Genomic DNA, 24,503 nt, shown 5'->3' with positions numbered 1-24,503 from the left:
TCCCTCTTTGCCTTGTAGGGACTAGAACTTCCCCCACTCCCATTTCCCCATTTCTGGTATGAGCCTTTGGCTCCATGGGAGGGACTGGCTGTGACTGATGTACATTGACTGAGTACATGTGGCTGAAATGAATAGAGCAGAATGTTGCTGATTTAGGGTGTTTCCATCTGGACTGCTACAACAACCAATTACTGAGCAGTAAAACGTCTGCACTAATGATGTCCAGGTATAAGAATGGAGAAAGAAGATGGGAAAATTCATTGGAGGTTTGGTTGGAATGGGTTTCTTTATCATTGGAAAAAACCACATGACATTAAATTTGCCTTGTGGACTGTTTTTTGGGGTATACAATTGTTCAGTAGTGTTAAGTATACTCATATTGTTGTGCATCAGAGTTATAGAGTTTCTTTATCCTTTAGCACTGAGACTCTATACCCCTTAAACACTAATGCCTTCTCTCCCTTCCCCATGGTAGCCACCTTTCTACCTTCTGTTTCTGTGCTTTTGATTATTTTAGATAACTCATATGAGAGGAACCCTGTAGTATTTATCTTTTTCTGACTAGTTTGTTTCATTTTGGATAATGTCCTCAAGGTTAATCCATGTTGTAGGATGTGACAAGATTTCTTTCTTTTTTAAGGCTGCATAATATTCTAGTATATGTACCATATATATCATAATCTATTTATCCTGGTATAAGTTTTAATGCCATCTCACCCATAATTAGTGGTCATTATAGAAGTGATTGACTCAGTTGGTTAAACTAACAATGAGCAAATAGGACAAACTAAATGCTTGGCACCAGGGCTACAAAATAACTTTTTTTTGGTTTCAAACCACTAACCCATGGGTCGTATTAATCTGCTGTTTGAGCCTATTCTTCTAATCTTCTCTCATTCTTTTATCACCTTTCTTTTACTCCCACCTGGCTATGCCTGCTGCCCACTGATATTGCTGGCCCCGACAGAAGCATTTAGAGATATTTCAAATAACTTGCTTTCATCTTCCTTGTCTTAATGTTTACCTGAAACTCACCCCTTCCTTCTACCGGATACCCCTCTGTCTTAATGACCTGGAGTGTAGCCACAGACCGTTTTGACAGTGAGATAGGTTCCATGGTCACTGAAGTATTGGGAAGGTGTGCTGGTGGTGGAGGTGGTGAGATTTGCATCTCTGGTGGCAATAACTTTTAAAATAAACTTCCTTTTTTCCCTCCTGGAGATCCCTTTATTCAATCAAACTTATTATAATTCAGATTTTCTTTATTCCCTACAGAGCCTCACAAAATTCAGAAGTCTGTCCCTGCATGGAATTTCACTTATCATGGCCTTCATTTGAAAGATCTAATTCTTTCCTCTTTTATTGCGCACATGGGAGAGTGATGGAAGTGCACAAAGAAAGGCAAGTAACCCCCCGAAGAACTTGAGTTTCAATATCATCTGTATCACTCAAGGTGAGGGAAGACATTCTGTAGACATGTAACAGTAGGTGGGGGAGAGAGGAAGAGACAATGAGAGACATTAGGCAAGAGTTTTAAGAAGGGGAAAAAGAAGGTGCCTTTTCTGTTTTAAAACTACTGTTCTTTTTCTTTCTTTTCTTCCCTATTTGCTGTAACTTTTCATGCCTGGATGTTATTATATAGATTTTTTTTTGAAACAACAGAAAATGCTGAACCCACTTGATAAAGTGGAATTGACATGTAGATTTTGTATTTCCTCTTCTATGCACTTGTGGTTAGTTCATCTGAAGCTTGCAAAACATTCTATGGACAATAGATAATGGCTTTCTTTTCAGCTATGCAGAAAGCAGAAGACAACTAGGGAAGGCAGAGGTCTATTGCTTGGGGCAGGTGGTATATGCTGATGGATGAAAGAGAGTTTTGTTTTCTTTTTCTTTTTTTTTATAAGGTTGGCTACTGACTTCTTTTTTTTAAGATTTTATTTATTTATTTATGTTTAGAGGGGAAGGAGAGAGGGAGAGAAATATCAATGTATGGTTGCCTTTTGTGCATCCTCTGCTGGGAGTTGGCCTGCAGGGAACTGGCCTGCAACCCAGGCATGTGCCCTGACTGGGAATCAAACCTCGATCCTCTGGTTCGCAGGCCCGTGCTCAATCCACTGAGCTACACCAGCCAGGGCCGAGAGTTTTGTTTTCTATTTAAGAAGAATGACCACAAAGAACATTGATTCAAAGTTATAGTAGTCCAAGAGCAGCTAACTTTTTTAGACAGAGTTCAAGCTTCCTGGACAGGAATCATTACTTCTTACAGAGAGCTTGCAAATGGGTTTTTAGAATGAATTCTGGTGATTATTGATAAGTAGTGAGCAGTACAATATGTGCTAGAAGATTACAGATGGTTAAATATAGTTCTGACTTCAAGAAGAATCAGAAGACATGCACCACAAAGTGCATGGAGGGAATCTGATGTTGATTTGGAAAACGCCCTCAAATTTGTTATTAAACAGTTATCTTCTAGTTCTCAGATGAGGAAGTGGTGCCTATGGATCTTATGACTAGAAACACATTATGTCAAGGGATTCTTATTTCCCTTTAAATGAAATTACCAACCCCGTAATGTTTTTCATTATTCTTTTGTGCATAAGTTGGGGGAAATATCAGTGAGGGTAGTGGCTTTCAAACTTTTGACTGTGACCAAGTAAGTTTTTGACTGTAAGATGTATTTTATACCATTATTTGGGATGTATAATTGAAATGAAAATTTCATGAAACAATACTTACTTACCCTTACTATACATGATGTTTTTTATTTTATTTCATTTTTCAAAAAAAATCTGATCATAGGCTATTATGTGGATTTCCTGATTGCTGTGACTCACACAACACATAGGTGACAGTTCAAACACATGTGTTCATAATGTACCAGGTAACTAGTTCTAGTGGTGCCACAGTTTCATCTGAGTCCATCTATCCATCAATTTTATCATGAATAAAGACATTGAAGGCACACATCAAATCTGTAGTGATACAAGGATGAAGGATAGTGAAGATATTTTATAAGAGCAGAAGAATAAAAAGATATGGGCTGAATCAAATAAGATGGAAACGAATACAGAGTAATGTATGATCCCTCACTACGATGCAAATAACCAAGTGTGCAAATACAAGATGGGGAGATGGGGCTGAGGGACATAGGAATTTTTAGTCCTCTGTAATTCTATCAAAAATGTCTAAAAACACAATTAAAGTTTAGTTGTGGTTTCTTAACCTGTGCTCTTTATTTCCTTAGCATTTTGTAAAAGTACCTTGGGGGGTTGCTATGAGAACTACCATTAGGTGGGAGTAACCCTGAATAGAAAAGACTACTTGTTTGAATCCACGGTTTGCATCAGCTTTATAAATGGGGACTTATTTTGTTTGAGGTAAACATTCCATGGCAAAATACTTTTGTAAACCAGGTAAAATGAACAGAAACAGAAAATGCAGAAAGGGGGTTGTGACAATCCCCACTCTACTTCTGAGTTAGTCAGAGTACATCTGGATTATTTTATTCATTTCTGGAAGCCTCGTTTTCATAGAGATATAGATGGGACATGTTTCTAAGAGATAGAATGAAAACATATACAGAGAAGAGTAGGGAGAATGGTGAAGAAAGTCAAAACTATTCCATGTGAGGTACAATTAAATAAATTGTGGATGTGACTTAGGAATCCAGAGAGAGTTGTTCACATATATTGAAAAGGCTGTTATGTGGAGGAGGCATTTTGATATAGTAGTCTGGTGGGAAAAAATGTGGATTTCAGTGTCAGGCTACCCAGGTTCAAATTTCAACTGTGTGCCCATAATGAAGTTACTCAACTTCTCTGAACCTTGTTTTTCATGTTTATTACAAATAGGGGAACACAATACCTTGAGCAATTGTCATGAGGATTGAATAAGATAACATATATGAAAGTACCCACTATAATGCTTGGTAAACTAATACATTATTTTCATAGAAAACAGGTGAAATTCATGACACAGGGCCTGAAGAGTTGCAGTAAGACTAGATGGTGAAAATTAAAGAAGATGAAAAAGTTAAAGGGATCCCAAAAGAGCTTTGCATTGGTCAGAGGCATCCAGAGATGGAATGAGCTGCTTGGGGGAGGTGGTGAGTTCCCTGTCATAAGAAGCATTTGAGGTAGAGGTTGGGAAAAAAGACACTGGGAAAGAAGAGCTGTCATGGGCCACACATTAAGCACACAAACACTAATGAAAACTGATGAGCCAAAAAAGATTTTAAGTAAATTTACATTTTTGTGTTTGGCTACATTCATAGCCATCCTGGGTGGCATCAGCCTGTGGGCTGGATACCCTTGGTAGGCAAACACCTTGGAGTGTGTACCTTAGGAACAATGGGTCAACAGGATTATCTGTAATTAAAGAAGGTCCTGTTAGTTATACATCTGCTATTGGGCTCATTTGGAGGAGCACATTAGGCGGGCTCCAAGAAGTAAATCAATTCTCAAATTTGCTATCACACCAAAAGAGTTGGTTTAACTCCTAATTCCATTCTAGTCAGGTATGAGATGGAAGTGAGTTACCAGAGCAGGATGATTCAAAAGCAGCAACGGAAATAAAGAGTCCAATCTCTTCATAATCAACTCATCTCCTGAAGTGAAAGGCCTGGTTGTTTATAGCAGTGCTTACAAAGGGAAGTTATGCTTCAGAGTTTATACTGAGAGTTCAGTTTCACATTTCAGTAAATCAAAAAAAGATATTGATTTTGAACAAATGGCTGATTTTATTGTCAAAGCAAATTTTGTTTCTTGAGATGATTAGATTTTATTAAACTATTTCTTAAGTGCCACTGAAAACGCATTCTGTGAATAAGCAGCATATTCCTCAACCAAACCACATTGCATTTGTCACCTACTAAATAGAATGATATCTGGTCATCTTCCTATAGAATGATATGGGAAATATGGAAGTTGGAAAAATACACATTGGGGTCAGAAAGCTTGTGCTCGAATCTTGGCTGTATCACTTAATATCTCTGTGGTCATAGTACAATACATAACCTTTCTGACTACTGGTTTTCTCCTCTGCAGGTGGGGGCAATTATACTTCTCATGGGTGTGGAGATAAAATGTGAATAAGATGCTTAGCATAGCTCCTGCCATGTAGTAAGTTCTCAGTAAGTGGCAGCAGTTACAATGTTCATAGCAGCACAATTTACAATAGCCAAGAGCTGGAAGCAACCTAGGTGCGCATCAGTAAATGAATGGATCAAAAAATTATGGTACATATACACAATGAAATTCTATGCAGCAGAAAGAAAGAAAGAGCTCCTACCCTTTGCAACAGCATGGATGGAACTGGAAAGCATTATGCTGAGTGAAATAAGCAAGGTGTTAAAAGACAAATACCATATGATCTCACCTTTAACAGGAAGCTAAACAACAAAGCAAACAAGCAAGCAAAATAAAAACAAAGACACTGAAATAGAGAAAAGGGGGACAGTGACCAGCAGGGAGAGGGGAGGGAATTTCATGGGAAAAGGGGGAAGGATTTACAGGAACTAGTATAAAGGACACATGGACAACAACTAAGGGGGGTGGAAATGGGAGGGAGATGAGGAGCATGGGGGGGGTGGGCTGGGATTGGAGTAAAAGACAGAAAACTGTAGTTGAACAATAATTAAATTTTTGTGAGGTTTTTTAAATAATATTTTTTAAAATTTATTTAATTATTTTTAAGTACAGTTTTCTGTCTATTACTCCCATCCAATCCCACCCCCCGTGCTCCCCCTCCCTCCCATCTCCACCCTTCTCAGTTGTTGTCCATGTATTCTTTATATATGCTCGTCTAAATCCCTCCCCTACTTCCCCTGAAATTCCCTCCCCTCTTCCCTCTGGTCACTGTCAGCCTGTTCTCTATTTCAGTGTCTTTGGTTATATTTTGCTTGCTTGTTTGTTTTGTTGTTTAGCTTCTTGTTAAAGGTGAGATCATATGGTATTTGTCCTTCAACACCTGATGCTTTCCAGTTCCATCCATGTTGTTGCAAAAGGTAGGAGCTCCTTCTTTCTTTCTGCTGCATAGAATTCCATTGTGTATATGTACCATAGTTTTTTGATCCATTCATTTACTGATGGGCACCTAGGTTGCTTCTAACTCTTGGCTATTGTAAATTGTGCTGCTATGAACATTGGGGTGCATAGGTTCTTTGGGATTGGTGTTTTAGGGTTCTTAGGATACAATCCTAGCAGTGGAATTGCTGGGTCAAAAGGCAGGTCCAATTTTAGTTTTCTGAGAAAATTCCATACACTTTTCCATAATGGTTGTACCAGTCTGCAATCCCACCAACAGTGGACTAGAGACCCCCTTTCCCCACACCCTCTCCAACATTTGTTGTTTATTGCTTTGTTTATGATAGCCATTCTCACTGGTGGAAAGTGGTATCTCATTGTGGTTTTAATTTGCATCTCTCTGATAGCAAGTGATATCGAGCATTTTTTCAAGTGTCTCTGGATCCTCTGTATGTCCTCCCTGGAGAAGTGTCTGTTCAAGTCCTTTCCCCATTTTTTAATTGGGTTAGTTGTCTTCTTAGAGTGAAGTCGTGTGAGTGAACAATAATTAAATTAAAAAAAAAAAGAATTACTGTAGTGAAAACATGAAGGTATGCTAAAGATTAGGGCAGACAATTGAGGACTGGTTCTTCCTGGGCCTCAGGTTTGCCTCAGAAAAGTGCAGAAGATAAAAGCAAGAAAGAGAAAGATGACTATTATCCACATCACTTCCCAGCTTTCCCTGTTGGGGACTTTTGGTTTTGAAATGCAGGGAAAGTAACAAAGAACGTTAAGAACTGTGTTATATTTCTGAAGAGAAACCTTCACGGAGTTGGAAGGGACCTTGAGAAAACAGCTGATCCGTGACCCTGACTACAGAGAGGCATGTATTTCAAGCATTCATAGATTACTGCCAAGCAACATTTGCTTTCAGAGTTTCAAAAGGTGGGGACTCTATAAGATCTTGTGGTAATGTATGATGCTGCCACACAACCTCAGAATCAGTAAGCTCTTCATAAGGTCTGATTAAAAGCTTCATGCTGTAGCAGAGACCTCTCTTTTTTTTCCTGTCTGGTCCTGTCAGCAGAATCTGTGTGCTCTCATTTAGACATCTGTCTCCACCCTCACCCATCAATGTTTTTGATTTACTGATATATGAAACTGAGCACAGTGTAAGCTCAGCTGGATCAGGGTAAGTACTACTATAAACAATGGGAGCTTTGTTTTTGGAAGGTGTTTTGAAGCTCCCTACTCAGCTTTCTTCCCTCTAGCTGATGACAGCCCATGTTCTTAAGTACAGTCATGAGAGACAGAAGTCCCCAGTCTGCCACAGTTGTCTACACAGACAGGGGAAATTCTGGCCATATAGCATCTGCAAAGGTGCATCACACATTGGCTTCGGGCAATCTATCCACTCACCCATCTGATTTCATTCAGTGTTCTCCAAGTTTTGTCCACCTGTGCCACACATGGGGACTGACTTGCTTCAATGCCAAAACCCCCCCTTCCCAGTCAAATATATCAAAAGAGTGATCTATTTTCACTTTCTCCCATTCCTCACCTCCTACTCTACCACTGCAATCTGACTCCAATTAATTAGCACTCTACCAAAGGCACTGTTATCAGAGTCACGAATGCTGTCAAACTAAATGGCTTCTTAAAAAAACACCTTATTTTACGTGACCTCTAAGCAGCAGTTCATATTAACCATTCCTTTTCTTTTCAAAGATTGCCTCCCTTGGCTTTTTTGACCACACACATTCCTAGTTTCCCTCCTACCTATCAGGACTCTCCCCTTCAGTCTCCTCTGTGGACTCCCATTCCCCAGCCTTGCCTCGAATACTGATATTCCTAGAAATTTGGTCTTTTATTTGAATTTATTGGGGGAGGTGACACTGGTAACAAAACGATACAGGTTTCAGGCGCACAATTCTACAACACATCATCTGTACACTACATGGTGTATTCAATACCCCTAGGAGTTCGGTCTTGAATATCCTCCTTTTTAAAAAAAGATTTTCTTTATTTATGTTTAGAAAGAGGGAAAGGAAAGGAGAAAGAGAGGGAGAGAAACATCGATGTGTGGTTGCCTTTCGTATGCACCCTCCTGGGGACCTGGCCTGCAACCCAGGCGTGTGCCCTGACTGGGAATTGAACTGGCGGCCCTTTGCTTCACAGTCCAGCGCTCAGTCCATTGAGCCACACCAGCCAGGGCAAAACTTCTGCTTTTTTTTTTTTTAATGCTATATAGTCTCTCTGGGAAATCTCATGCATTCCTCTATTTGCCATTATCAGGTATAAAGAAAAAATCCCAAATCTTATCTTCAGTTTAGGCCTTGGGTTTTACAGACCTATATCAGATTGCCTCCCAGATATATCAGTATTTACCTGGATGCACACAGCCACCTCAAACATGCCCCAAATTGACTCCATTATCCAACCCTTACCCAAACCTGCTTCACCTTCTCTTGTGTCCTTCCTTTCAGGGAATGGTACCAGCAGACACATAGTTCTTTTATTCTGAAATTAAGTCAGTCAATAAGTTCTTTGATTTTAGCTCCAACATTTTACCAATATTCCTAGCCTTCTTAATCCACACTGTTGATACTTCAGGTTTGGTAATTATCATTGCTTGCCCAAGTAACCACACAAGCTGAGAAACTTTGTGGTCAGTGTCATCACAGAATTATATCCCAACAAAATATCCTTTGACTATCCACCCTCTAAAAAACTGCTAAAACACTGGAAAGCAATTTAACTTGTAGGGAAGTCTCTTGAAAATATGCTCATCATTTATATATTGACATGTTTTGTCCCCATCACACCTATATCACTTCATCTGCCTCTTAAGTGATCCCCCTGCCTTTAACACTGTTTTCTTCCACCTGATTCTCTATACCATAGCTAGAATGATCTTTGAAAAATCCATTTCCATGCTCAATATTATTTTAAAAATGCATTTCCCTGATAAATGCTGTTATCGGTTCCCTATTGACCACTGGATAAAACTGAAACTCTATCATGTGTCCAATGTCCTTCACCATACACTCACCAGTTAGATCTCTAGCTTCACCTCTCACTATTTCTCCTTAGTCTTTGCACTATAGTATCCTTTTGATATTAGCATATATGTTAACTGTACCCACTGAGCACTTACACGTACATGCAAAGAACATGCAGGCTACCTTGGGAGACTAGCTGGATATACAGTTGGGTGACAGAGAACAGATTACATATTAAATGTGGCGATAGTAACTTTCAGTAAGGGAATGAAACAGCAGGGAGAACTAGAACCATCGGGGAAAGTTCTTATGGAAGAGATGAGGTGTGAGCAGGGAGGGGAATGGGGTTTGGATCAGCAGAGGTAATGCCAGACAGAGGGAATGGAGCCATGGAATCAAGCCCCTAACGAAGATGGAAGGTTATCATTGGGACACCAAAGTAGAGATTAGTATGGATTCATTGTTCTCTGCCAGCCCAAGAGAAAAAAATTCTACTTTTTAGGGTGTTTTAAGGGCAGGGCAGGAAATGATGGACAGTAGCAGAGACAGCTGCCAAGTAGTTTAGACGTGAAGCCTTTCTCCCCTGCCAACATCCCCTGAAATCACTGTTTTTATAAATCTTTCATATAAGGAAAAGGGACAGGGGTGTCAGGGAAACTGAGGCTTGAAATGGAACGTCATAGGAAAAGTATGATTCTGCCTCCTGGTTGCCAGGGCCTCTTTTCAATGGGCTGCACTATATATCGCAACCTGAAAGAGATGAGCTCGCTTTTATGGTGGCAGTTATGTCTTGTAAAGTGTCATGTGAAAAAGAACCCTCCTCGTGGTGATTTTTAGATGAAGAATTTAGATGAAGAATTCTCTTTTCAGCATAACTTTCCCACACAGAAACAGATAAGTTGTTTAGAGTTGATTGATTGCAATTCTAAGTGTGCTATTTTAAGTTAAAAATATCCTACAAGTGAATCATATATGTGCATCTTCTCTCTCTTGTCCCCCTCCTCTATATAAACACATTCACACCCTTCCTTACTTCCATAAATAACGCTCCTTTTCCTAGCCTTCTGTCTGTGGGATTTTGCATCCTAGTTAGATTGCTCTCGGACTTGATAGCCTGATCTACTCAAATCTCTCTTAGGAATCCTTCATTCATTTTGTCTGTTTTCCAGGCCTCCCAAGACCCACTTTACTTTTATAGTTGACTTTACATTATTTGACTAATTTCTGAGTTTCTGGGGTAAGGTGGGGGCACATGGAGAAGAAATCCCTTCAATAGGCACATTTTCTAGTGTCTTACAGAGATGTGCGTGCATGGGGGATGGAGATGGGAAGGGATATTAGAGCTAATGACTAAAGCAAGATGTCTGGCTGACGTGTTCACTTTCTTTTTCTTGTCATGCTAGCTTTCAGGTGGCATGAATAATGAAGCAACGGGAATATCCTAACTGTGGAGGATACTGCTGGCTGCCTGTCCAAGAGCACTCCTTCATTCCTTGTTAACAGAACCCTGATTTTGGTTCGAGAATTAGGTATTCAAAGCAGTACAGCCAGGGATGGTGACCCAGTTCCAGAGGGTTTGAATGCATTTTAGAGATCTCATTTCCCCTTTGCCCCTGACTGGTGATGGCATGAGCATGTGACTACATTCTGGCCACTGAGATGCAAGAAGAAAATCTGCTGGCATCTTTGCCTACCTCTGGTCATCTCACTGTGTGCGATAATGAAACTTTATTGTTTAAGCCACTTTGAGATAGGTGTTTTATTATTTGCTGTCAAAAGCATCCTCCCTGATACACTAATCCATCCTAAAACTCCCAATTTCTATTCTAATTTATTTGAAAAGATTATCTAACAATCAACTTCATCAGAGTTGCAGATTCATGGGTATTAGAACTCAAAAGGCCTTCTGGGAGTGTCTATTCTATTTCCCTCATTTTAAATACCAACCTTTTGTGTCTGAAGACTAAGAAGGTCGTCCACAGGGTGATGGGACTCTGTTGTATGCTCCATAATCTCTCTACATGTCTAATCCTGATTTTGTAGAATTGTGGTAAAATCAGAATTTTGGACTCATATGAGATCTACATTGAATTTTCCATTTTATTCTCTCTGGCATAAAGCTTTCCTAAATGCATATAAAATAGATCTTGAAGGAAATGTTGCTTTTACTTAACAAAACTTTCAAATGCCCTAGAAAGAGCTCTTTACAGACACATAAATAACAAGCCATCCTCATATATTCATTTAAAAAGATTTCTGAAGAGTTTAGCAGTCAGTACTTTCCCAAATGTGAGATACTCTATCACTTAAAAATAATAAAATTATATATGTAGAAACACATTTAACAAATGAGATTGGCCTTGCCCTCTAACTGATTCAAATTTGAGACTTTAATTCTTATGCCAACATTCTGTGTAGCATTGCTCTTGTCCTAGCTTGCCATTTTCTCCCAACTGAGGTTTTCTGATGAGGAAAAAAAGTAACTGGCATAGAGAGAAACTTCTGCTATGTGGTGTTATAACAGATTCCCCAGGCTTCCTTTCTACCTAATTTCTATATGAGAAAATGGTTCTTCATTTCCTTGATGCCAAATGGTGGTAACGCTTGAGAACCAACGGCGCCTACCTGAGTGATGTCCATTCCTGAGTCACAGCTCAGCGGCTGCGTGGAAGTCAGACCATTGGAGCCGATTACCGTGGTGATCACAGCGTTCTCATCAATTCTCCGAATCATAGTCCCATCCACAAAGTAAATGAATCCATGCCTATCAACTGTGATGCCTGTTGGGAAAGAGCAAATGAGCATTAGGAGGCCAGTGGGCCACAGTTTCACCAAGATCAGGAATTTGAAAAAAGCCATAGACATGGAAAATCATTTTAAAGACATATGGATTCAATTTTGCTCAGCACAGATAAGACAGTAATAGGAGAGGTCTGTTCGGGCACACATTTTCTTCTTTGTGTATTGAGAAGAAATGACAAAATGTAACATGTGGAGATAAAGCCAGTTCTAATAATTTTGTGTTGTTCAGTTTTACATTTCCATCCTCTTGACACTTGCTTTCCCCCATAAACAGAAAATATAAATACTTCTTTAAGATAAATGCAAAAAGGCAAAGGAGGTAGTGTGTATCACATTTCTTTTAGGGCACAGATGCATAGGCTACTTGGTTATTTTCATAGTTGAACTAGAAATAACTGACTTGGAAGGCATTAAAATTATTTTTATCAATTCACACTCAGTTAACAAGGCATTTGTAATAATCCTGATAAACTGAACTGAGTTTTATCTCTGTAGTATCTATTAAGGGGGGGTAGTTGGAGAGAAAAATTATGGTGTCACAAAGGGAATGGTTAAGCTTCTAGAAAAAATAAAAGCCAATAAAATTTCCACAGTAGTTTTTACTCACTGTGTTAACTACAGCCTGGTTTCTTGGGAAAAAAATAGCAGTTAAAAGGCTAGGGTTCTAACACTGAATATACCACTTATAATTGATGTGTGACTTTAATGCAGAAATTTATATAAATGTGTTAAAATATGGAAAAGATTACCTGCCTATGACATTATTCTGATTTGTTATAAGAAATATACATGTGGTCTTCAACTCCATTTCTAACAAGCAGCACCACCTAAAACTCTTACAGTTGCCTAAGTGGTGAGAGAGAAAAGTATCTTTTGTTATGTCATGAGCTAGCTTTGAACCTTATGTAAACATGGGTTGGTTTGCAGTGGAGCCAAACATGTGATTAGAAGGTTGGAGATTGACTTCAGTCACAAATGGCCAATTAAATCAATTGTGTGTATGTAATGAAGCCTCCATAAAAACCCAAAGGACATGGTTCAGGGACCTTACTGGTTGTGTGAACATGTGGCAAATTGGGGACAGTGGCTCACTTTGAGAGGGTGTTGAAGCTCTGTGCCCTTTCCCTGTGTCTATGCCCCATGTATCTGTACCATCTGGCTGTTAGTGAGTTAAATCTTTTTATAATAAGCTGGTGATCTAGTAAGTAAAATGTTTCTGCAAATGTTGTGAGTTGCTCTAGCAAATTAATAAAACCCAAGTTATGGGTTGCTGGAATCTCTGATTAATAGCCCAGCTGGTCAGAAGCACAGGTGACAACCTGGACTTGCTACTGGTGTCTGAAGTAGGGGGTAGAGGGGAGTCTTGTGGGCCTGAGCCCTTAACCTGTGGGAGCTGATGCTATTTGTAGGTAGATAGTATCAGAATTGAGTACAATTTTAGGACACCCAGCTGGTGTCCAAGAATTGCTCATGGGTGATTTGAAGGAAACCCACTCACACCCATCCCTTCTACACTGGAAATTGGTTTTAGAACACCTCTGATTGCCTTATCTAGGGAAGGTGACTGACTATCCTGCTTTGCCTGCGACTGAGGAAGTGTTCAGTTTTAAAACTGGGACAGGACTAGACAAACTGAGATGAGTTGGTTACTCAAGCCTAGGTTGTTATAAGTATCATAGGAAATAATACATTTAAAAAGTGGCAGACACAATATAAAGAACATACAGTTCAACTCCTGCTTCCTTTGGAGCTTTTGACAGTGCTCTTGAAATAACTACCTGACATTACTGTAAAATTAGTCTACAAATTTTTGTCTTTTCCTACCTCTCCTTTATGCAGACCTTGTGAAACTCAGAATGTATGTTAAAATCAGGAACATCTGTGATAATAGGCCTGCTCTTTTAGCGCATACACATACACATAGTAATTTTCCTGGCAAAGAGCTAACTCATCTAAAGACAGTTTATAAACCCAACTTAATAAGCTGCTTTCAGATGAGCTAATTCATTGGCAGGAGGTTATTATTAAGACTCAGCTTTATGGTGTACTTTGATTAATCCTGATTTTCCTCATGCAGTATTAATCCTTAACATCTATAAAAGTTACAGATCCATTTGAACCTTCCTGGAATGCATCTAAAGTCATCTATGTTTTGGCGAATTCCCCAAGGAGACCAGCATGTCCAAACAAGGGGAATTCCATGCCAATAAGCCCCTTTATCATTTTTAGAGGCATAAGGACCTTTAAGGAGGTGTGTAAATAGATTTTAAGATTGGGTTAGGTCATAGGATCATAACACATGAATATTTCTTTTATCTCCAGAAAATCTGGACTGAGGATGAACCGAGGGATACCTGTATGATTTATTTTTTGTTTGTGTTTTGGTAAAATCAATTTCCTGAATGCCTAGAATGTGGTCTGGTTTGTGGCAGGAATAGAATTTGAGATCACCTTCTGTGACCTCTGTAAATAGCACTGAGTGTGAAATTTAAATTTTTGCTGTCACAAGAGGATGCGCTGAAAGATCAAAACTCAAGTCTGGAGAAAGAAAGGCTGAGTGTAGATGGGCTCAAAGGGTGTGAAATCATGAGTTCTTTACCAAACACATACTAGATGTCACTGTGCCAAGTTTTGTGAGGGCCAAAGGACAAAGAATCCAAGTACATGGAAAGTAAAACTAAGAATACTCTGAAAGTGTTGCTCTAACTAGCGGGTAGTACACTTAGAGAATCTAATCCCCTGAAAATTGGAGCAGATTCACAGAAGGCATAGAGAAGTGGATTCCTATAGAGACTAGTGTATTTGTATTTGCATGTAATTACATATCTTTATGTTGACACCAGGGAGGATAACTCTGTTTCTTGTTCACTAAACACTCATGATCCTCATCAGGGTGAAGTCTGTATTGATCCCGAGATGATAATCCTGGTGTTCACATGGTTTCCCCACTTTTCATTTTTGTGAACTTCTAAACACTGTGAACTTGCTACCTCTGTTCATATCAGCTGAATTCCACAGATGAGGCTTATTACATACTCACTATTGGCCTTCAGGGCTTATTTGGCTGACAGTTTGTAAGATACTCTCCTTTCATACATTTGTGTAGGAATTTCTTTTATCATTGTCCAAATTCTAAAACACTCCTTTTTCCTTGAGACTCTTTAATTAAATTTAATTGGGTTACACTTACATTTGGAGTTGAAAAAGAAATAGGACAAGGGGCTTGGAGGGATTGTATGGTAAGTGCTTATTAAAGCACCGGGCATATTTTCTTTGTACGTAGTTTTGTTTCCTCTCACTTCCCTCCATGAACCAACAAACCCAGCAACACATGAACTAACCTGTGTGCACACACACACTCCCCAAACAACTAGTTTTACAAACTCCTCACTGGTGAGGATGAAGGGGTATTTAATTTTCACTGAGGTTAAAAACCAAATTTAAAATCCCGGGCAGGAAAAGGAATTATTTTTGCCACTACTTCAGAGGGGTGGTTTTCCTCCCATAAGGAGTATTGGTATAGCACAGGGATGTTGACGAGGCAGTATGATCTATTACTGTCTGTTGGACTGAGTGGGAGGAGGTGGTACATGCCCAGTATATTTTAAGCTTCATTCTTCAGAGATAGGGATGTGAGCGATTTCAGACCATATAAAGCCATCTGGGGCTAGCACGATCTGCAGATTCAATTGACTTCTATATGGGAGGGGATATTGTACGCAGGCTTCCAAAATTTTGTACCCAATGTTGAGACCATATTTTGTTCCATCGGTCACATCTGTTGATGTGCTTGCTGACAGCATTTTCATGAGCAGTTTTGATAAGAAAGGAGTTAATCTGCATTGAGAGAACTACTTCCAGGGTTTAATATTTTCACCAGTATCTTTTTTTTTGAGCAAGCAAAAATATATAGATCTCTGATATTACCATAAGTTTGGGCAGTGATGCAGGGTGGGTGGGGGTGGAGGTGGGAAGAATGACACATGACAGTCTGAGTCCCCACACCACTACCTCCATCAAGGAAAACATTGGGCTGCGATGCCCAGACAGCATGTTTTGCTTGGAGCACATTTTTACATTTATAAGAAAATAAATAAATCCTTGTAAATTAGTGCATATAATGAAAGCACTGACAGACCATAACCTGGAAGTGTGAATGTTGCTGTCTCCATTCATCAGCATTAAGCCCTAACAAGCTCTTTCTATGGAGAGACCTGCTCATAAATAAAGTGCATCTTGTAAAAAAAATTATTCACAATGTCTTATGCAAAGTAGAGGACGTTATATAATATCTGAACTGCAGACTCTTTTCTGTGTGAAGCATAAGTCTGTATGAAACAGCTGCAAATTACAGGCAAAATTATTTGACTTCTTCCCTTGTCTTATTATCCTCCAGTGAATAAATACTATAATTCTTAAGGAGACCATTGCCTAAAGCTGGGACAGCTCAGATGGTTACTAATAAATTTATCACCTATTGGGGAAGAGGATGCCACTGATCAATACTGAAGCAGCAGTGGCCTCCTCATGTGGGGTCACTGGGAGTCCAGATGTGAAGGTTAATAGCCTGGATATAGTAGCTAAAATCCCAAATTAGATGACAGCTAAGAACAGAGTTTTTGGCTGTGCAGAATGCCAATTTCAAATCTTGGCAGACAGTATGTCTGTAATTTATAAAAATTATGGCTGTTGAGGCCACCTACATTTTTATTATTTCTATATTAAAAATGAATCTTCTTTCAGAATATAAGCTTTGGAAAGTAGTCATCAAATTTTCTCCATCTATATCCCTAGCAACCAGAAAACTGAAATACTGTTTTCGTTTTTATTTTTTGTCACAATCTGTTCTTTAATGTTAAGAGACAGAGATAAATGATTAACATAAACTTCCAGGGAATGTCCTGAGTGCAATATGGCGTCAGCTCAATCTTCAATACTGAGAGTGCTGTATGTGGAACTGATATTAGCCATTGATCATAGAGTGCTCATTAAATCAAAGACAGATTCAAATATTTTGCTTTGTTTCTGTACATTTCAATTCTCTGAAGATTGGTATCATATATGTGATCTATATGAAAATTCTCCACTAGGCAGAAAAGTCCATTCTCTAACCGATCTGACGACTGTCTACTTAATTACCCACTGGGATCAGAAAGGGCCAAGTTACTTCTGCACAATAAGCCTGTTAAGTTCTCTTGCTAGGCAGCCACTAAATGGAGCTTGTAAAACTTGGAGGGATTACAAATAACTGTGTGTCACTAGGGCTGGAAGGAGGCAGAGCTTAATGACCAGCTGAGACGATTTCACTGTGCGGTTAACAATGAGAGCAGGATTCCTTTAATAAGAGACTCTAATAAACTCACTGTAACTCTGCATGACTAGTGAATACTGTGAGTTATTTAATCAGATATTACTTAATAAAGGTGTATGTATATATTCTAAACAGTAAAGGTCAATTTCCAAAGAATTTAAATACAAATTAAAATGATTAAACATTCAAACAAATATTCTATTGACTGGAATGTTCTTTCTTTCATGACTCAGAAGGTACTTTAAAGGGCTTCAGAGACATCATAAGGAACAATAGATTTGTGGGTAGTTAACCAAGAATTCTGAGAGGAAGACAGATACGGCCAGTTTTTAACATTTACCTTCTCTTCAGCTCCTCCTGATGTCTCAAGGCTTTAACCTTCCCTCCTTACTTATTAATTTATTCTGGATTGATTTTGCACCTATTATGTGGTAGGTACTGAAAGTAGCTAGCTATACTCACATAAATAGTAGCTATTTATGTGAGTACAAAACAGACATGGCACTGCCTTTGAGGAGCTCAGAAACAGGAGGGAGGTGGGGAGCACTAGGGGGGTGGGGTGAAATGAAAGTAAAAGACAGAAAACTGTACTTGAACAACAATTAAATAAATTAAAAAAAAAAACACGTATGTCTTGGGCCCTGGCTGGTGTAGCTCAATGGATTGAGCACTGGCCTGCAATCTGAAAGGTCACCAGTTTGATTCTTAGGGCATATGCCGGGGCACATGCCGGGATTGCAGGCCAGGTTCCCAGTTGGGGGTGTGCAAGAGGCAACTGACTGATGTATCTCTTGCACATCGATGTTTCTCTCCCTCTCTTTCTCCCTCCCTCCCGCCCTCTCTAAAAATAAATAAACACAATCTTTAAAATTAAGTTATGTCTTAGTACAGAGATATCCCATCTATCCCATGTCTCCATACATCCATAACACCCATCAACATCCTACACCAGAGTGGTACATTTTTTTACAACATATGAATCTACATAGACACATCATTATCACCCAAAGTCCATATTTTATCTTAGAATTCACTGTGGATGTTGTACATTCTATGAGTTTAAACAAATACATAATGACATATATCTACACTGATTTCAGTGTAGGAAGATTCTGCTACATTGTTCTATGAACCTGAAACTGCTCTAAAAATAAAATTTATTTAAAAAGTTATGTCTTGGTACATGTGCTATGAAACCAAAGATAATCAAATCTAGCTGTGAGTCTCATCACTCGAAAATGAAATACCTGGAAGACTGATGATACAATACTTACTAAGAATGCAGCCTGTTTTGTTCCCACCAAGATCAAAGCTCAGAATTTGTGACAAGTTCATCAGATTTACTCAAATCAAACCAGAAAATTAGGTGTCCAAGATGAACTCTAGTTTGCTCTTGTTCTGCCACCCTTCTCTTCCTCATCCTTTCTTCAGAAAGCGCTCCCTCTTTAATATGGCAGAGACAATGTTATGTATTCAGGTCATCCTACCTATTTTTTTCTCTGAGACTAGAGGTAGATTAAATTTCCCAGCCTCCTCTATGGTTAGATGGGGCCAAAGTGCTGAATGCTACTTGTAGGCCTGGTCCTTAAGGAGGCCTCCATTGAGCTCCTATATGGATCACCTGCTTCCCCTGCAGGCTGGCTGGCTGCAGAGCGTCTAGTGGAGGAGTCCAAGGCATAATGAAATGAGGAGCCAGTAGATGAGAGCAACCTGGTTCCCCGAATCTCTGTTTGGAGCAGGGATTCCTTGACCCACAAGACAACCCATATTAGACTATGGTGTGAGCAAAAAATAAACTATTTTGTTAAGCCATCGAGATCATGTCTCAAGGCTTTAGCCTTCCCTCCTTACTTATTTATTCTGGATTGATTTTGCACCTATTATCTGGTAGGTACTGAAAGTGGGGTTTTTTCCATACAATTGTTAGGTTGACCTGACTATTACATTCACCAACTTGAACCCTATTCATCTTTCAAGGCTTCTTCTACAAGATGTATCTCCTTCAGGAAGCCTTCCCTGCAAACTCCAGTTCACTCTGCTCTGTTTTCTAATCTACAGAAGCTGTTTTTTTAAATGTGAATTCTCCAATAATACTCTGTCCAGGCAATAAGCTCCTTGAGGGCAAGAACTGAATTTTGGGTCTTACTTTTATACTTCACAAATCCAGTAGACCTGGGCACACAAGTTCAATAAACCTTTTTGAATTATAGACTTAATTGACACATTTATATTGAAGCAAATTTAACTTGAATCAAAACATGCCATGAGGTGAAGAGCCACAGATGAATTTCTCTAAAAATGAGTTTAGAATGAAGGCGATGGTAATGTCTTTCTCTAAAAACCTTTAAGAGCAATACAGTCCCCTATCAATTAGTGATGATTAGAGTACGGGGGAAAGGGGCGGTTAACAACCAAGAGCAAGTGAAGTAAAAACCAGAGATCAAATTAACTGCCAATGAAACTGAGCTATGTAGATAGCTACACTGAATAGCTCTGGCTGCCCCCAAATTCACATCGCTCTGGGAAGACAGGTTTACATTATGATCCTATGACCTCTTCCAAACTTACCATCTTAGGAGTTCTAAGGAAAGAGAAATACTTCAAGATTTTGCCTTAATATGCTTCCCTATGGATCACATAGGGAAAGGAGACAGAACATTGGCTCCAGGGTCATATCATGGGATCTGGGTTTCAGGCTGACTTCTCTTGCAGATTAGCTGTAGGACTCTGGGTAAGGCAAATATTTCACCCCTCAGTGTCTAGATTTCCTAACCCATATCCTGCCTATGACATGGGGTAAAATGATGTGATGCTCACAAGAGCCAATGAAATGAAATCACTTGGAAGAGAACAAAATATTATGGTAGTGCTAAGTGGTGCCCTAATTGCTCAGTCATTGCTATCATTCTTCCTGAAAGTAACCTCTAAGTGTAGAATCACAGACAAAGATTTCCACATAGGCCTTGCTCCAGCATTTTAGACTTTTCTATGTTGGACAGACATAGTATAAAATGTAAGTCCACAAAGCATCGTGTAACCCTTGTTAGTAGTAGGGGGCCCTATGTTACATTCACTACAGAGACAAAGCAGTGATTGAAAACAATTTTGTTAGCTTAGGAGAAATGCTGTACTATTGAACTACTGGTGTAAAAAGCCTTCAAGGTTTTTTAAGATGGCTAAAGTTTTCATCTAGAGAACCAAATAAATGATGCTCTACATTGTACAGCTCACTCAGGGGGACCCTGAGCCAGGGGTATTGTCTGAACACTTAGCACTAACACCAGACACCAATAATGGCATGAGTTGTTCCTTCTTTGCTTTACAGAGGTAGGTTGTACATGTAAGAGAGACTGGGGTGAGTGTATGGTTCTAGCTCAGTTGAAATGAACATCTCTCATTTTACTTTTGTGCTAGAGTTCTTGCTCAAAAGATGCCTGCAGTATGAGATTTAAGGGGACTTAGTATGTATGGGCTAAGATAAATGAGGTTTACCAAATACCAGGTGAATAATTTATATCCACTTCCCCTTTAAAAAATTCTTCAAACATCAAGCAACTATACCTGGGAAACCACTCAGATACATTTTGAAGAAATGGCTCTTTCATCCTAAGGAAACAAACTGTCTCATAAGAGCCTTATGTGAACAATTAGCCGAGGCGGGAAAGTTCATTTATTGCCCATGGACCAGTGAAAAACTAATTGTAGTTGTTACACTCTAGGGAAATGAGTCTCTCTCAAGGTATGTGACTGTGCAAGAGATTCTAATAAAAAAGCAAACTAAGTAGAATACCTTGGCCTGAATACTCAATAAAAGCAGGATATGAGGAATTAAGCCTGACAGTGCCTGCAATTCACCAAAGTGGGCTAACTCCAGAAGAATTAAAAATTCTGTAGGATAATTATTTGTCTGTAATGCCCATTCAAAAACAACATAGAAGGCCCATTTAAAATTCTTCCAGCATCTGTACATCTTGAATAATGACACTAATGCTGCAAGAGAGGTTCACAAAGTCAGAAGTGGTAGATAATCATTTGCAACAGGCAAGGCAGGGTAATGAACACTGTGTGCATACACTTTTTAAATCCTTCCAGTGGAAAGTTAAGAGACATGTAGGAGGACTCATTTGGGCTTAAGCAACTATATATGATTACAACAACAATCACACACACACACACACACACACACGCATGCACAAGTATGACAGCTGAGGGAAAGAAACAACTTAGCCAAAATGATTGTTTGATGACACAAACAATTCCTTTGATTTTTTCCTTTTCCATGCTCGGACCTACAAGTTTGATGTCTGTGGGCACAAGAGGCTTACATGGAAAGGTACTGAAAAAAGTGGGCTGCCTCATTCAGAGGAAGCTGTTGACTTCCCTAGCCTTGTCTTGACTGAGATTGGGTTTTCAAGGCCATTCCCCCTCCTTTTCCCCTCTCAATGCAATCAGGAGAGATAGGAGACAAGACGTGTTCAGGAGAGATATGAGAGGAGGAAGAAAGACTTTGGGATAGAAGCTGGGAGATCCTATTGTGAGACTGACTGACTGTGACTTTTGAAAATTTACATAATCTCCCAGTCCTCAGGTTTTTGCCTTTGTCTAGTGGTGCAAATAAAAACTGAGCTGCCCGTGTCAGCGGATTACTGTAAAGATCAAATAAAATGCCATCTATTCTATCTATGTAATCTTTCTGAAAGGTTAACACAAGTCATGTTAATATTTATGATTTTGATTAACTGTTAGTTTTCTGGTTTCATGCTGTGGTTTATCTGTTATTTGATTACCTGCTTCAGCACTGCTTGACTCAGACATCAGGAACCCTATGTGCAATTTTGTCAGCATCTCCTCCATGCCGATGGTACAATACTTACTAAGGGTCTGATAGGATCCTGTGTTACCTCTCCTGTCAAATTGGTTTATGCACTGGTTCTGAATCACACCTTTCGCTTTTCCATCACCCCATTTTTGCCTGCACTATTCCCCATGCCCAGAATACCCTTTCTTTCTCCTAGTATCCAAATCCATAATTCAAGGCACAGTGCAAGTCTAGGTTCAATAACTACAATATACAAAATGACTTAAAGACTTGCAAATATCTTGATAGGGGTATTTCCTTGTCAACTATATCAAACAATTTCATCGGTCTTGTATGATGATAGAAATTCCTGAGTCTATGGAGAAGAGATGTGTTTAAGTAAAGTGGGAAGAAAAGAGGATTACAACAGCTATAATGTGTCATTAGGTCTCAAATCTAAAGCCTAGCCTGTCAATAAGACCATGGGGTGTTCTGACTGGACTCAAGAATGCATTTTGCATATTGAGTGAGGGCCATGTTAACAAATGCATTTCAGGACACCCCAACCTTCATAAGAAGGGCTGAGTCATTCATTCCTCATCTAGCCTTGCCCGTTTGTTGTCCACTGCCCTATCTTCTCTTCATTACTTTTTGCTTTGCTCTATTACCTTTTTTTTCAATTCACTTAACCTGACTTATGAGGAAGCGAAGTCAGAATTCAGTTTGCACTTGTTCTGCACCCATATGTCAAGTCATTTTTCAGATTTCTTCCCTTATGTCCAATCTGCCCCCTTCTGCTCATTTTTCTCTGTCCCTTTCTCCAAATCCCAATTGGCTCTCTATCCTCTGAACCCCTGGGGTATTTACAGTTTGCATCATACAACCCAATGCTGGAGTACAGTCTCCTGTAATGATTCCTCATCTCCCCAACTAGATCATATTCCACTCACAGGCAGGGATCGTGTCTTTTAACACCCCATATAATTTCTAGACTTCCCAATGCAGACCAGATAGTTTGCTGCTTGAAAAGTTTAACAAAACAGTGGAGCTCAGCGAACATGGTTCTTTTCCTAACAAGATACAATGGGAGCATGATGTGAGTCTGATAGCACAGCTAAAACCAGTGGGAATGTTATAAACAGTAGAGTGGATCATTGACAACCAGTGTCCTATTGACACTAGTTAAATATATTGAAAACATTAATTAAGATGATGGCATCTTAGGAAACTTGTTTCACAACCAGGAGGTTCTTGCTATAACAAGGGATGGTTGCAGTGTTTGATGACAGCATTTGGCATAGTTCTTGCCATAAAGGAGTGCTTTATATGTTTCTAGAATAAATAACTAAAGTCTATATTAAGAACAGAACACTTGGTACACTGGCTGGTGTGGCTCAGTGGATTGAGTGCCAGCCCAGGAACAAAAGGGTTGCCAGTTCAATTCCCAATCAGGGCACATGCCTGGGTTGTGGGCCAGGTCCCCAGTAGGAGGCGTGTAAGAGGCAACCACACATTGCTGTTTCTCTCCCTCTCCTTTTCCCTCTCTCTGAAAATAAATAAATAAAATCTTTAAAAAGTCATTCAGATACTTAAAAACAAAGAAACAAAAGAACAGAGCACTTGGGAGCCATTAGTAAAAAAGAGTAATTGATAACAGCTGGATAGTCTGATAAAGTAAGTAAAATAAAGGGAAACAGAGGCCTATTCAAATACTGCCAGATACCATTTTTGTAACTGTAATGGTTCTTTAATTCAACTGTTTAAATGTCTCTAGTGTTTCCAAGAACTAGGAAGGTATCAATTTAGGTCCAATTCAGAAAGCAGTGGTTTTGGTCATTTGCTAATTGACTATTTTTTTTGAACATTCAAATACATTATTCAAATAACATCATTCTGATAAAACTAGGCCATGTAGACTCAGGATATAAAATAGTGCCCAGCATTAGTAAAAAAAAAATAACAAAATGAAAGATTTTGAGGGTGCTAAGTGTTGATCTGTGGTGTCTCAAAAATCGCAAGCCTAACAAGGTGTAATAGGAATGTTTAAAAGTTGCCTGTCCCCAGCCCACTTTCTACAGAAATGCCCCCAGTTTTCTACTCTGAGAAAAGTGGGAAGGTGCCCCTTGAGGGACCCCAAGTCCTAAAACTGAGACCTATCAATATGTTACCATGTCTTCAGTTTCCTTGGGTGAGAGATGCTTTCCAAAATGAGGAAGGAGTGCTGTCCTCTAAGAGAAATTACAGCTGTAATCAGCTTTCTTTCCTGAATAAATGCTGGTAAAATGGGGCACTTACACACCTTCCTTTTCCCTCAAAATTATTACACAGTCTAACAAGCTGTTTGAAAGAAAAACCAAATGTAATAGCTACTAAATGAAACTGGAAGAAAAATGGAACAAATAACACTGGGGCTTCCTGGCTAGACCTTGATATTTTGGGGTTGAAGATAACCTTGCATTTGAGTTACTAAGCATTGATTCCTTGGGGAAAAACTTTAAATGGGCCAGGACTCACTTCCAAGTAAACAGTGACTTTCTTCGGTCAACGATAATGCTGACTTGATATATATAAATTAAGTGTATTTT

General features: G+C 39.2%; 1 protein-coding gene across 1 annotated transcript in view; it reads right to left on the bottom strand.

The window, feature by feature from the left end:
• TENM1 (teneurin transmembrane protein 1) overlaps positions 1 to 24,503 on the bottom strand; it is a 397,683-nt gene that overhangs the window by 63,430 nt on the left and 309,750 nt on the right. Inside the window, exon 20 of the mRNA XM_037040336.1 lies at positions 11,633 to 11,787. Within this exon, the coding sequence (XP_036896231.1) occupies positions 11,633 to 11,787 (155 nt within the window). The remainder of the gene's footprint in view (positions 1 to 11,632; positions 11,788 to 24,503) is intronic.

The sequence above is a fragment of the Sturnira hondurensis genome, unplaced genomic scaffold (assembly GCF_014824575.4).
Source record: "Sturnira hondurensis isolate 20B ecotype Veracruz unplaced genomic scaffold, ASM1482457v3 Scaffold0002633, whole genome shotgun sequence".
Lineage (NCBI taxonomy): Eukaryota > Metazoa > Chordata > Mammalia > Chiroptera > Phyllostomidae > Sturnira > Sturnira hondurensis.
The sequence above is the reverse complement of the archived record's forward strand: the minus strand, read 5'-3'. Positions and strand labels throughout refer to the sequence as shown.